Source organism: Malurus melanocephalus, unplaced genomic scaffold (genome assembly GCF_030028575.1).
Source record: "Malurus melanocephalus ecotype Western Australia unplaced genomic scaffold, MMel_1.1 scaffold_601, whole genome shotgun sequence".
Classification (NCBI taxonomy): Eukaryota; Metazoa; Chordata; class Aves; order Passeriformes; family Maluridae; genus Malurus; species Malurus melanocephalus.
The window spans coordinates 317,518-329,020 of record NW_026623833.1 but is presented as its reverse complement, the minus strand read 5'-3'; the positions used below and the strand labels follow the sequence as shown (position 1 = coordinate 329,020).

The window sequence follows — 11,503 nt, the reverse complement described above, 5'->3', positions numbered from 1 at the left end:
TCGGCGCAGATATCTGCTTGTGCTGTGACCTATGGAAGCTGTGAAGGTGACATTAACTGGGAGGCACGCATGTCCTTTCACAGCYCTGTGTGCCTGCTGCTTGGCAAGGGGATGGCTTTTGTGGYGTAAYTTAACACATTCCYGMTGAACCCAGCTACCCAGGGTGGCTYCAGCTTTTTTACTTCTGCTCTCCCAGAGAAAGGGACTCAGAAACAAAATGTCACTGAAAGTCTCAGACAGGYATYRTTTGCTTTGGGGTGGGTGTTTCTGTGGGCTTTGGTGATATGGACGGTATAAAACCTGCACAGATTTGGTTTGTGCCTTCTGTTTTCATAAGCAATTAGCCATCAAACAAGCAGTCATTTACCAGGGCCTGGCTGAAGCTGCCTTCCAAAATTCCAGTTTTGAAGCACTGGCCTGGACCCAGCATTTGGCTGGTATTTCTCTTGTGAAGATAAGTCCCCGCTCCGAGCTCCGGAGACTGCACATCCTCGCAGCTCCTTGCGTGCTTCGCTGGGGCCTGGCAGTGGGGACTCTGGAGCAGCAGCTCCCGCAGGACCTGGTGTCGTGATCCAGTCRCTGAAACCTGCTCTGCTCCTGCTCTGGGAGCTGTCAGAGGATATTAGGGCCAGGAGGCCAGACTGCAAAACAGTGTCTGTGCAATGCAACATTCTCGGGCCTCTGTGAGTCTGGTTTCTGTCCTGACTCTTGCTGCTGTTTGGATTCCTCTGGTTCTCACAGAGGGCTGACTCCTTTCCCTTGGCTACAGCGTGCTGCTCGTGTGTGGCAGGTGGTGTTTGGTGAGGGTTCTTCAGTCCCCAGACCTAGAGGAGCAGGTTGTTGTGGTGAGCTCTTGGTCAGGGATAGAGAAATCCACAAGATWKCTGCTCCCTGGAAGCCATAACYCACATCAAATCAGAAATACAGCCTGRGCTTGGTCAGGGATAGAGAAATCCACAAGATTGCTGCTCCCTGGAAGCCATAACTCACATCAAATCAGAAATACAGCCTGGGCTTGGTCAGGGACAGGCAGGATGGAGTCCTGTTGGTACTGGGCAGCAGGAGCTTGTTGGAGGGCAGAAAAGCAGGTACCAGAGCCCAGCCTGTCACAGCATTTGCACAGTTGTCCTGTGGAGCTCCCTAGCCTAGTTTATGGCCTCTCTCCCAGACACTTGTAAAAAGGAACAATCAAAACTGCAGGTTAGGTTTGATCAGTGGAGTCAAAAGTTGCTGGATGGTTTTTGCTGCTCACCTGGCACTATTAAATCTCCCATAGAAAGGATGCAGACTTGGCCAATACAGTTCAGCTGTGGCTCCACAGAAAGAAATCCACAGCCCAGAAAGTGTTTTTTCAGCTGATGATGACCAACGCTTTTTCCAGCTTGGAAAAGCTGCTGCCAAGAGCAGGACAGCGTGCAAAAAGCACAAACACCTCCTAYGCAAGGCAGCAGATGCCCCCAGGCAGCTGCCAGCAGGTTTTCTACCTGCCTTCCTACTTCAGGGAAGGACATTCCCTGAAAAGCCCAACAGTTGCTTTGACTTTCAGCCTGGGCCAAGTGGGACCTTCATCAACTCGCCTCGCCAGCTGCCATGAAAGCAGCGATGGCAGGTGTGAAATTGCAGGTGACTCGCTTGCTTCTGGCATTCCAGTGCTGTCATTTTTGGCTTTTGACAGCCTCTGAGTGGGCAGGATGAGGAAATCACACTGAATTCATGCTTTCTGGAGCMGGCCACAGGCCATAGAGCACTTGGGTGGAAGGAAAAGGGTTAAAGGGGAGACAGGAAACACTTTGTTCAGGGCTTATTCCATAGGATGATTTCTGGGAAAGGAGGGGTTGTGGTCAGGCAGGATGTACTCACTCTGGGATCTTGAGAAATCAAACCCAGCCTGGCCCAAACCGAGAGGAAAACACAGCACAGCCGACAGGGTGTGAAACAGCGATGTCCCTGCTTTACCTCATCTTGTGTCAGTGCAAACAATCCAGATAACAKGAAAATCAGACATGGGGGAATGCTGTCATTACATGAACAACCGAGATATCCCATTGGGAAATGATACGGTATGAGCAAAAAGACAGTGGAGGTTTTCCTAAATCTGGTAAATCCTATCCTAAGACAGAGAGAAAGRGCCCTCTGAAGTCCTCATGGTATCTTCTCCTCCTCCCTTGTACTAGTTGGTACCACGTATTCCAGGTTCATCCCTGGGTGGAGATGGGGTATTCCTGATGTGGAATGGCTCCTGAAAGCAGCAGAGAAAAGCTCTGTTAGGAATCTTAGGAACTTCTGGGTCATTGCCAGAGAATGGAGAAAATCTTTGCTGCTTCACTTTTGATCAATGCAACCCCTGGAAACAACCAGATACAGCAGAGGTTGTTCTTCTTTTCCGTCTTCTAATCCATGCCTTTCCTACAAYTGAGCTTAAAAATCTGCATTTTAAAAGTGTACCAGACATAAAAAGTATCTTGTAAAGTAACTGCAGCTACTGACAAACAGATGTTGGGCTCACAGAACTCACCTAAGTGATGAAAAGAAGTCAGGCACAGATCCCCATTTTCTCCAGACCGCTATTTTGTCCAGCTTGGCTGCATTAAATTCAGAAGTGGTTCCTTTAAGTGCTGACAAAAGTGATTCAAACGCTGCCAGACAAAGCTAATAACACACACACTCACAACGGGCAGTCAATGCTTTTGTTTTGTCACTTTTCCTTCCTGTTTCCTTGCACACACACAGGGCACATTTTGCTCTTCAGCCCATTAAATGGTGAATGAAACCTCACAACATCCTTCCTCATCTCCTAAGTGGGAGAAAATCTTGAAGGTCAGCAGAAATATGATGGACACTTCATACACTTTCAAAGCACTTTATTCACGTTCCTGCATGAGCAGGGGAAATGCAAATGGTTGCAAACAGAAGATACTCTACTTCCATGAAGTGTAGCTCTGGATTCTGCCTTGGAGAAATGCGCTGTGCAAGGATGAGCCATCTGGAGGAGTTTTAAGAAGGACTCCTCCAGATTTTTCAACAAGCAAAGCTTACACTGAAGAGCAGGTTTCTCCTTGAGCTTATAGCTGAGGAAAGAACTTGTCAGAGGACCCTAGAAAACAGAATTTGAAGGGCCCTGAGAAGTTTTCTATTTCAACCCCCTGTCTCAGTCTGAGTTACACTGCAGTGGCAGCTGCTGCTGTGCAATAAGCATGGGTTCTCTGACAGCAAGAGATACTGCAGTGGAACCCCATGTCTGAAAGGATGTTCCAAGCAACCCCAAGGATTTGGGTGCCAAGTCCCACTAAACCAYGCCCCARAGTGTCACATCTACACATCYTGTAGGGATGGGGACAGAATGATCTGAACTCCTTCGAGGAAATCTTTGCGACCTTCCCAGGAGGAGCAGAGGACCTGCACCAGGGGAATGACCTGTCCTGTTCTTACCCTCCCGTCTTCTCTTTCTGCTGCTGGGTAGGAGGCCAGCCAGGCCTTTGCTCTGATCTGGAACATCCTTCTGTTCCCATATCTAGAGGGGGAAAACCTAAGCCTTGGGAGTGTTTGGATGCTGTGGGAACAGGTGCAASAGGGGGACCTAAAAAACAACAGATCAGAAAACATATGGGCCTGCCCCAGCTCTTAATTAACCTAATTGCTGTAGCTTCCACCAAGGTCTGCATGTTTTCCTAGTGTGGTTTCCAGTGAAAGACAGCAGACACAGGGATGCTCTCAACAGCTTCTTCCATCCCGTGAGGGGCCCAGCAGGACAGACCACCTCCATAAAACCCACTTGGTGCAGCCTTTCCACAGCCCACACTTCCAGAGAGATGCTGTGGGCTTCTCYGGAGAGAGAGTGGGGGCAAGGAATRGSTTTGGAAAGCTCACCAGGGTTGTCACAGCCCAGCAGCGTGGCTGCCCTCTGTCACAGGAGGTGACTGGCTCATGGCTGCTGCAGGGCAGTGAGTCACTCAGGCYGAGGGTGGTTGGCTGATAAATGTATTGAGCCAGCTCACCTGCGTGTTAATACACAGTGAAACCACTGGGTATTTATRGAAAGAACCTGGCCTGAAACTGGTGCAAAAAGAGCACCAAATGCTCTTTGGGTAAAGAGCACAGCTGGGCTGTAGCTATTTCTTCAGGACTTCARGCCTAGAGAAAGGGTARTCAAGAATCTTTACTAATCTCTTTKGTTGCTCAGACAACAGCAAGGTTTTCTCTTCAGAGTCACTCTTCCGCACTGGAAGCATTTGGAGAACAAAGTCATTCCCAGTTTAATCAAACATTTGTCTTTCCATGACACTGAGTTGTAAATAAAACAGTTGTCCTAAAAATACTACAGAAAACTAAGTTTCCCGAGGTTTTAAGATATCCTCGAACAACAATCCTCGTGTTGTGCTGCAAACTGAAGTGTGCAATTGGCTGTCCAGATGTCTGGTAGTGATCAGCCCAGCCGGCTAGCCGGCTCTTTGCAAGGGAGCAGCTATTCCCACKGATGTGTTTCACTCCAGCAGAGCCTCAATCCTCTCTGAAAATCGAGGGCTGGGGACGTGAGGCACAGCAGAAGGAGCTGCCTTGAGAGGTGTAGCGATTCCAGTGAGAGAGGAGAGGGAKTGCAGTGTCTGATGGGGGCTCCTCTTGTCTGGCCAGCCGAGCCAAATGTTTATCACCTTTGGATTCACCACGCTGCCCAAAAAAGCAAACCAGACGTGTAGTAGTGTTGGCAATCTCGGTAGGAACCGCCCGGCTGCCAGATCCCCTCTCTCCGCCCTCCCAGCAGGTGCCAGCTGGGTTTTTGCTTTCTTTTATCCCGTGATTGTGTTTCATCAAAGCAAGCACAGCCCGGGGATGCAGAGCCTGAAGGCTTGCTAAAATTAGGCYTGATCTTTGGTCCTGTTTGCAAGTCGTTTTCTAGGCACGGTGATGCCTGGCACACCAACTGGCTAAAATCAAGGTCTGCAGGTCCTAAGTGCAGCTATGTTTGTGTTATTGTTTGCAAAGTCCTTTGGAGCAGCTGCCTGCCTGCTGGGATGGAGTAGCAGCTCGGATCAGAGAGCCCCTGTGAAACAGATCTCAGCAGACACACAGCCCTCACTACACAACACCTGACAAAGGAGGAGCACAGGAGAAGCACAGGGGATGCAGTTTGGGCACAATCATGCTGTGTCCACACAGTCGCCACGGCTCGGTGCTGGTGTCACACGTGTTCACCGCCGAGATCTCCACCACTTCTGCAAGAGCAACCAATGAACAAGACGTTAAGTCCCAATTAAGTTAATGGGGCTTAAACAAATCTTTCAAGTTGAATGTAGTGGTTCTTGTTTTAGTGGATCTGGAGCTTGCTAAAGCTTCCCTTCCCCCCTCATCCCACAGAGCCACTTAAATAACGGTGGTTGCTAAAGAGGAATTATGAACAGCAGATGAAACCCCAAAGTGCAGCTGGAAGAGGTGTTTGGAATGCCTGTACAAAATACCCTCAAAGAGGTGATGAATAAGCAGCAGAGGCAAGGAGGGAGAGAGTGAAAAGTGTGGTTTGTGACTGTTTTACAATTAGCTCACGGTGGTTTTCAAATGAAGAGGAAGTGCTGGGTCTCTGGTTTGGCTGAGTGCCAAACATGCCATGGAAATCAGTGCCCAGCTGGTAGCGCTGCCCTGGGCTAGGAGAGCRTTCAGTCAGTGCTGGGTGTGAAATAACAAATCATCCCAACTCTGTTCTGCTCTGCTCTTTGGGCAAGTTTGGCTTCATCCAAACTTCTCCAGGTCTTGGTGAACACCTGGGTGGCCAGCAGTGCTCTACCAGGCCTGTGCTCATCATAATGGACTTCTAAATGGTATGAGCCAAGATGAAGCTGATCTCACTTTGCAGCAGCCTGGGTACACCCACGATATTGCTCTGGTGCAGAGCTCTCTGATTTCCTTTTCCCCGCTGTGTGGTGACCCCATAACCTGCAGCTTGTGAGAAGGAAAGGGCTGCATGGGGTGTGCCATGGACTGGGATGTCCAGGACAGGGATGAAGCACTGGTTTAAGGATTTACTTGAGYGAGCTGAAGAGRTTCAAGTTCAAAATAAATAAAAGRAAGTGATCCTCCATTCTTCATTCAYCTGTCCTGGAGACTGRTGTCCCAGAAGCTCCCTCTGAGTTCCAGGGAGAGACAGGGGAGATCCTGCTGTCAGCCCTGGAAAAGACTGCTCCATGACTCTTAGAAGCTTTATAGGYCAAACCTAAACCTTAAATTTCACCTGAAAACACATGGACAATCAGGCCTGCTGAACACCTTTCCAGGAAGATTTGCCAGGCAGGCTTTTGTTACGACTCCGACTATAATGGTCCACAGCCTTTCATTTGATGAACACAAAACAGCATTTTTTCCCCTCCTAACAAGGTTTCCTTAGAAATAGATCCACCACTGAATCCTGAGTCTGCCTGGCATATTCCAGGGGACATCTGGTGTAAATTCTTCATTATTAGATTACATTAGTTGCAGCAATAATCATTCACATGGGATTATTACATCCAAGCTTGTCTCATTGCCTTTATCCTTTCACACATTGTCTTTCCTGGTTCCCCTTCAAAGGGCTGTTGTGAGTCTGTGTCGGAGCAAGAAATTAACTTGTTAGTAATTTATGCATCATTTCGTCCGGCCACATGTATTTAGGGCAAGATCAATAAAATATAATAAGGAAGCGGGTGGGTATTGTCACCGTGGGGCTGGAATAATTCCTTTGGTATCACTGTAAATCCTTCCCTCACACGTGAAAACCCACAGTCCTGCCCATCATTAGTTTATTTTGCTGGGCTGCATCAACAGGACATTGATTCAGCTCTTTTGTGAGCTTGGGGGTGTTCACRTTCCGCTACTTCAGCTCTCAGCCACACAAAGTGCCTCAAGTGGAGATTTAGGATTTTGAGAGAGCCGTGTTTCGCAGCCTTTCTTATGGCTCTTGTCGTGTAATTAAAGCTGTGCAATGTCACATTGGAGATTCATTTCTGGAGYGGCTCCATGCTCTGGCAGCTGCTGTAGTATGTTGGGTCTGAGAAAGGGAAAGGGATGGGAAGAGAGATCCGAGCTCCACAGATCAGGGCACAGAAATCTTGCTGTTTGTGGGCTCCTGGGAGGCAAGTCTGAGTGGATCCAAAATGTCACTGGCAGTTTTGAGGGGATCTGGAGTCCCTTAGGAGTGATTTGACTGCTGGGCAGCCCTTCCTGGGTAAAAACAAAAAAAAAAATAAAAAGAAGGAAAAAAAGGAGTTTGGATCTATCTTACCCAGAACAGTGCAAGAGGGGCGATGGTTGTGGCTGACAGAGCACCGTAGATTTCTATGGCTCCTAAAGAGGAGTCTCTTTCTTCACCTCCTGGCTTGAATCCAGATTACCCTGCAGGGTTTCAGCTCCATGAGAACTTGAATTTGAGGAATTTGTTGCAGTTTCGGATTAAGAATTACCTGCAAATGCAAGCAAAGTCAAACCAGCAGTTTGGCACCCTTGCTAGCTCTGCGTGCCTGGACTCCCTGCGGCTGCTTCTCCTGGCACTTGGCAATGATGTGGAAGGGCTGTGTGGCCCACCTTGGCTTTGGCAACGCTCTGTGTGCTGCTCTCAGCAGCGCAGAGCCTCCCTATCCTGAAAATCCCGGGAAGGCAACTTCTTCAGACCACTCTGCACTTGGGACCCGTGTATTTTTTTGCTGAAAACGTGGAAAAATCTGGCAGAGGGAGGTGTCTAAAATCCCCTGGCAGGTCAGACTCCCACCCCAGAGGAAGGTGTCTAAAACCCCCTGGCAGGTCAGATTCCCACCCCAGAGGAGTTTGTGGGGCTGTGCTGGGCTGGGCAGCACACGGTGTACGGGATGGGGCAGGGGAGGCAGAGCAATCCCACCCTGCACAACCCCTCAGTGTTGACACAGCCTGAAGGCGAGCGCAGAGGAGATGAGATACCAAGATTATCAGTTCAGACAGGGGAGAGGAATGTTGTTTGCTTGTAGCTCTTCTCCATCAGGGCTGGCAAAATCCAAACACGAGGGAAGATGTCTATGCATGGTTAGAGAATGTAACAGAGATAAGCGAGCGCAGGAACAAAGCCGAGGGCTCTGAGTTCAGCACAAGAAAAACCGGTCACAGCRCAGGCTGGTTGTTTTCTGAAAGCCTTCTGGAGACAAGGGTCTGTCCAGGTCACCTGCAAGAGCCGGTGACACTGCCCAGGAATGTGTAGGGAACATTGCTGCCTTCACACCTGCCCCCGTTGTCCTCACACAGCTTCASCGAGGCAAAACCAGCTGTGCTTGGTCTCCACGGGAGTCCAGCGGTGACGTGCCTGACACTGCCACCTTCTCGATGTTCATTACCAGACACAGTCGGTGCAGATGAGAGAAAWGAGACAACTGGCAGAGAGAAGGAGGAAAGCAGAAGTGAGCCAGATGCTCAGACAGGATGGAAGGCTGTTTTTTGCTTGCTTTCGTTCCTTTAGGAGCTGGGATTAGAGGAGAAGGCGCTTCCAGGAGACACTTTCTCAGCAGAGCCGCCTCGGACCGAGTGCTTGGTGCAGCCTGAGCTGCCAGCCCTCCCCAGCCCTGCCCAGCCCTCCCCCTGGCATTGCAACATCTCCCGCTTTCCAAAGAGACAGGAGCCCGAAGAGCAAACACCGGAAACCCCAGCCCCGGTCAAGGTCTGGGAGGTAAATTTGTAACCTGGGACAGATTGTGAAGATGCTACTCTGTAATATGTAAACRCTCCTTTCTTTCTCCAACAGCCCAGCGGTGCTGAGGGAGCTGATCCCAAGCCTCCCTTGATGGTTGAGTGTGCTGGAGGGACAGGACGCAGGTTGGAAATGCAGCCGGGCATGCAGGSTCCTTATTCCCTGGAGACGGGATCCTTCCCTCACTTCTGTAAGTCCTGCCCTGATCCCGGGCTCAGCTGTGGTGGGAGGCTTCGAGGGACAGCATTGCCAAGAGCTGTGGGGTGTGCCAAGCCTCCTGGGCACGCTGCCCCTTCAGCCAGCAGTGCCCACTGAGAGGAGCCTTTATGGGACTTCATTTGGGGTGCAGGTTTTGGAAAGGAGCTCTCACAGCACTCTCCATTGCAGGACACCTGGAAAAGCTGGGGTGTGATGGGATAGATGGGCTGGGAAAGGAATGGCAGCTCTGTCCTTGAAGGTCTCTGATTTGGGGAAGGAAGATGGGCAAGATGAGCCTGTGCTCCTCTGTGTTTGTCCAGACCTGCAAATGTGTGCTTTCCTCCCACAAYGGAGAGAAAGGAAAGTGTTGAGGGTGTGGAAGGGGATACTGTATTTACTGATGGCTTATACKGAAGGAGTGCTGGGGATCAGCTCATAAAGGTTAGGAAAGAACAGGTGGAAGCTATCCRTAGAGCAAGCCAAGAGTTTTTGTGAGAATAATACTTTAAACAAAGTGATGTTTCTCTAAAAGCTGAACCTCTCCTGAGATAAATACTGATTTTGTCGAATGTATTAAATATGTGTGTGTAGGTACAGAGAGAGAGAGAGAGAGAGAGAATTCCACTAGAAAACTGTCTTAATGGCCTAATTAATTTCAGATCCCTTTGAACGTTGTTTGGGTTTTGGCCTGATTCAATGTTTTTCACCACCTCTGCTGCCTGTGAGCTTTTTGCAGTATATGTGTATCAATATTCTGACCAAAAGGAATACATTTACTTGCCTTTATATATTTCCAAGTCACATAAAATAGAAGCCAGCTCCCACTTTTGCTGTTTTATTAGTAAATATGCCACATATCTGTACCAATACCATGTTTAATGAGCATTGGCAGGTATACTATTTGCCTGATTCCTATATATCAGTGGCACAACRCTGGAATTGATCCAATCAGATGCAAAGTAACCTTTGCACCAGTTCTGAGCTCTGGGAATCAAAACCAACCTGTGTAAGTAAAGGACAGAGAGAAAATCATGTTCTAGTCTCTGAGCTCTAAAAAACTGTCATGAGAGSCACAAAGGCATCCATTCTGCCAGTSTGCTTTCAYCCCTCAGGGAGGAAGACACAAGATCCCTGTTTGGTGTTTAGCCCCAGTCTCAGTTTCAGGCTTAGCCCCCAGACTCTGTTGTCTGGAAGTGATCCACAGAGGATTTGTCACCAGTTGCAGCCAGAAAGAGCCCACAGATGAATTGCAGCGTGCGCTGCCCAAACCATCTTGCAGGTACTCACAGCCCCTTCCTCTCTGCATCTGTCAATAAAGCCGGCATCCTTCCCATCCTGACTTTTCCCAGCTGACCTTTTTAAGCCCAGTTGCAGGTTCTGCCCGATCTTCCCTGTGACAGCTCTGAAGATTCATTCTGAACGCTGGTTTAGGGGAGAGGTCTGCAACCTTTCCTGGGCTGGCCTGCCTTCCCCATCCTCAGAGACAGGCGCACGCACACCCGAAAACACTGCCGGGGAGCTGGGAGATGCTGCCTTTGCCATGCTCCCTTCAGACAGAGGGCTTGGAGCTGGCTCCTTAATGAGAAAGAAACGTCTGAGAGAATTCAGGGAGCTGGGAAATCGCAGATGATGGGAACAGGGACAACGCCCACTGTAACTTTMGTGCAACACCAGTGACCTCCAAGGGAGAAGGCTTTTATTGCTCGGCTGCTCCTTGCAGCAGAGAGGGGACAGTAAAAGCACTTTAATTAGCTAATGAGAAARCTAAGAAAAAATCAGCTAGGAGTGACCTAGGCTAGACCTAGAGTGCTGTAGCAGGCATCACTGCAGTGACAGCAGTGGAGGAAAGGGTGGGTATGTGTTTGTTGCAGATATTTTCTGCTTCGGCCGAAGTCCCAAGGGCTTTTTTAACCACCGGATGAGGCTAGACAGTGGTTTGGAATTAGATTTCTCTCATCTTGCTGTGATCTTGCTTGGTTTCTTTCCTTGCTCTGGCTGCAGTGGCTTGCTGGGGTGGTTCAGGAGCTGAGCTGAAAGCCTTTCCCGTGTGCCTGGTGTGATGCCTGGCTCTCTGATCCCTTTGCCTGGGTTAAGCAATATCCTCCTGCCCAGAAGGCACTGCCTCAGGAGAGGGAGAGGCAGAAACTGTCTGGGGTAGGTTTCTCTGTGCCCTCTCCAGTGGCCAAGGGGCAGCAGAGCAGCTTGGAAGGACCAGGACGGCAGTGCCAGCTCTGCCTTTTGATGTTGGTGGCTGCTGAGCACAGCTTTCTTGTCAGATGAGCCCTTTTGCCCGGTGGGGTTTTTGCAACACTCTTATTTCCTTTCTGTTACAGTTTTTTAAGGGGAAACCTTTGATTCAGTTCTGGCAGAAATTGCTCTTACCTCGGCCTGCCTCTGCTGAGCTTTCTCCAGAAACATTGCTGGATCCTGAACAAGACATTTTGGGGCCAGGTTTTGGATGGTCTGTTGTACCTGTGAGGGGTGGCAGAGGTGATGGTGGCATTGTGGGGAGGCCAGGCTGCCTACACTCCCAGCTAGCAGAAATCCTATGCTGTCAGGAGTTTTACAAGGGCTTTATCTATATTTTTTGTTACAGCTCTGGTTACATATGGGTTTATTACTAGAGTAAAGCCT

The 11,503-nt window shown here is 49.4% G+C and overlaps 1 protein-coding gene across 1 annotated transcript in view; it reads left to right on the top strand.

The window, feature by feature from the left end:
• The first annotated feature begins 8,461 nt into the window (after nucleotides 1-8,461).
• LOC130583558 (retinoic acid receptor RXR-gamma-like) overlaps nucleotides 8,462-11,503 on the top strand; it is a 34,748-nt gene continuing 31,706 nt past the window's right edge. The window contains exons 1-2 of the mRNA XM_057383005.1: nucleotides 8,462-8,650; nucleotides 8,726-8,861. Of these exons, the coding sequence (XP_057238988.1) occupies nucleotides 8,765-8,861 (97 nt within the window). The 5' untranslated portion in view covers nucleotides 8,462-8,650; nucleotides 8,726-8,764. The remainder of the gene's footprint in view (nucleotides 8,651-8,725; nucleotides 8,862-11,503) is intronic.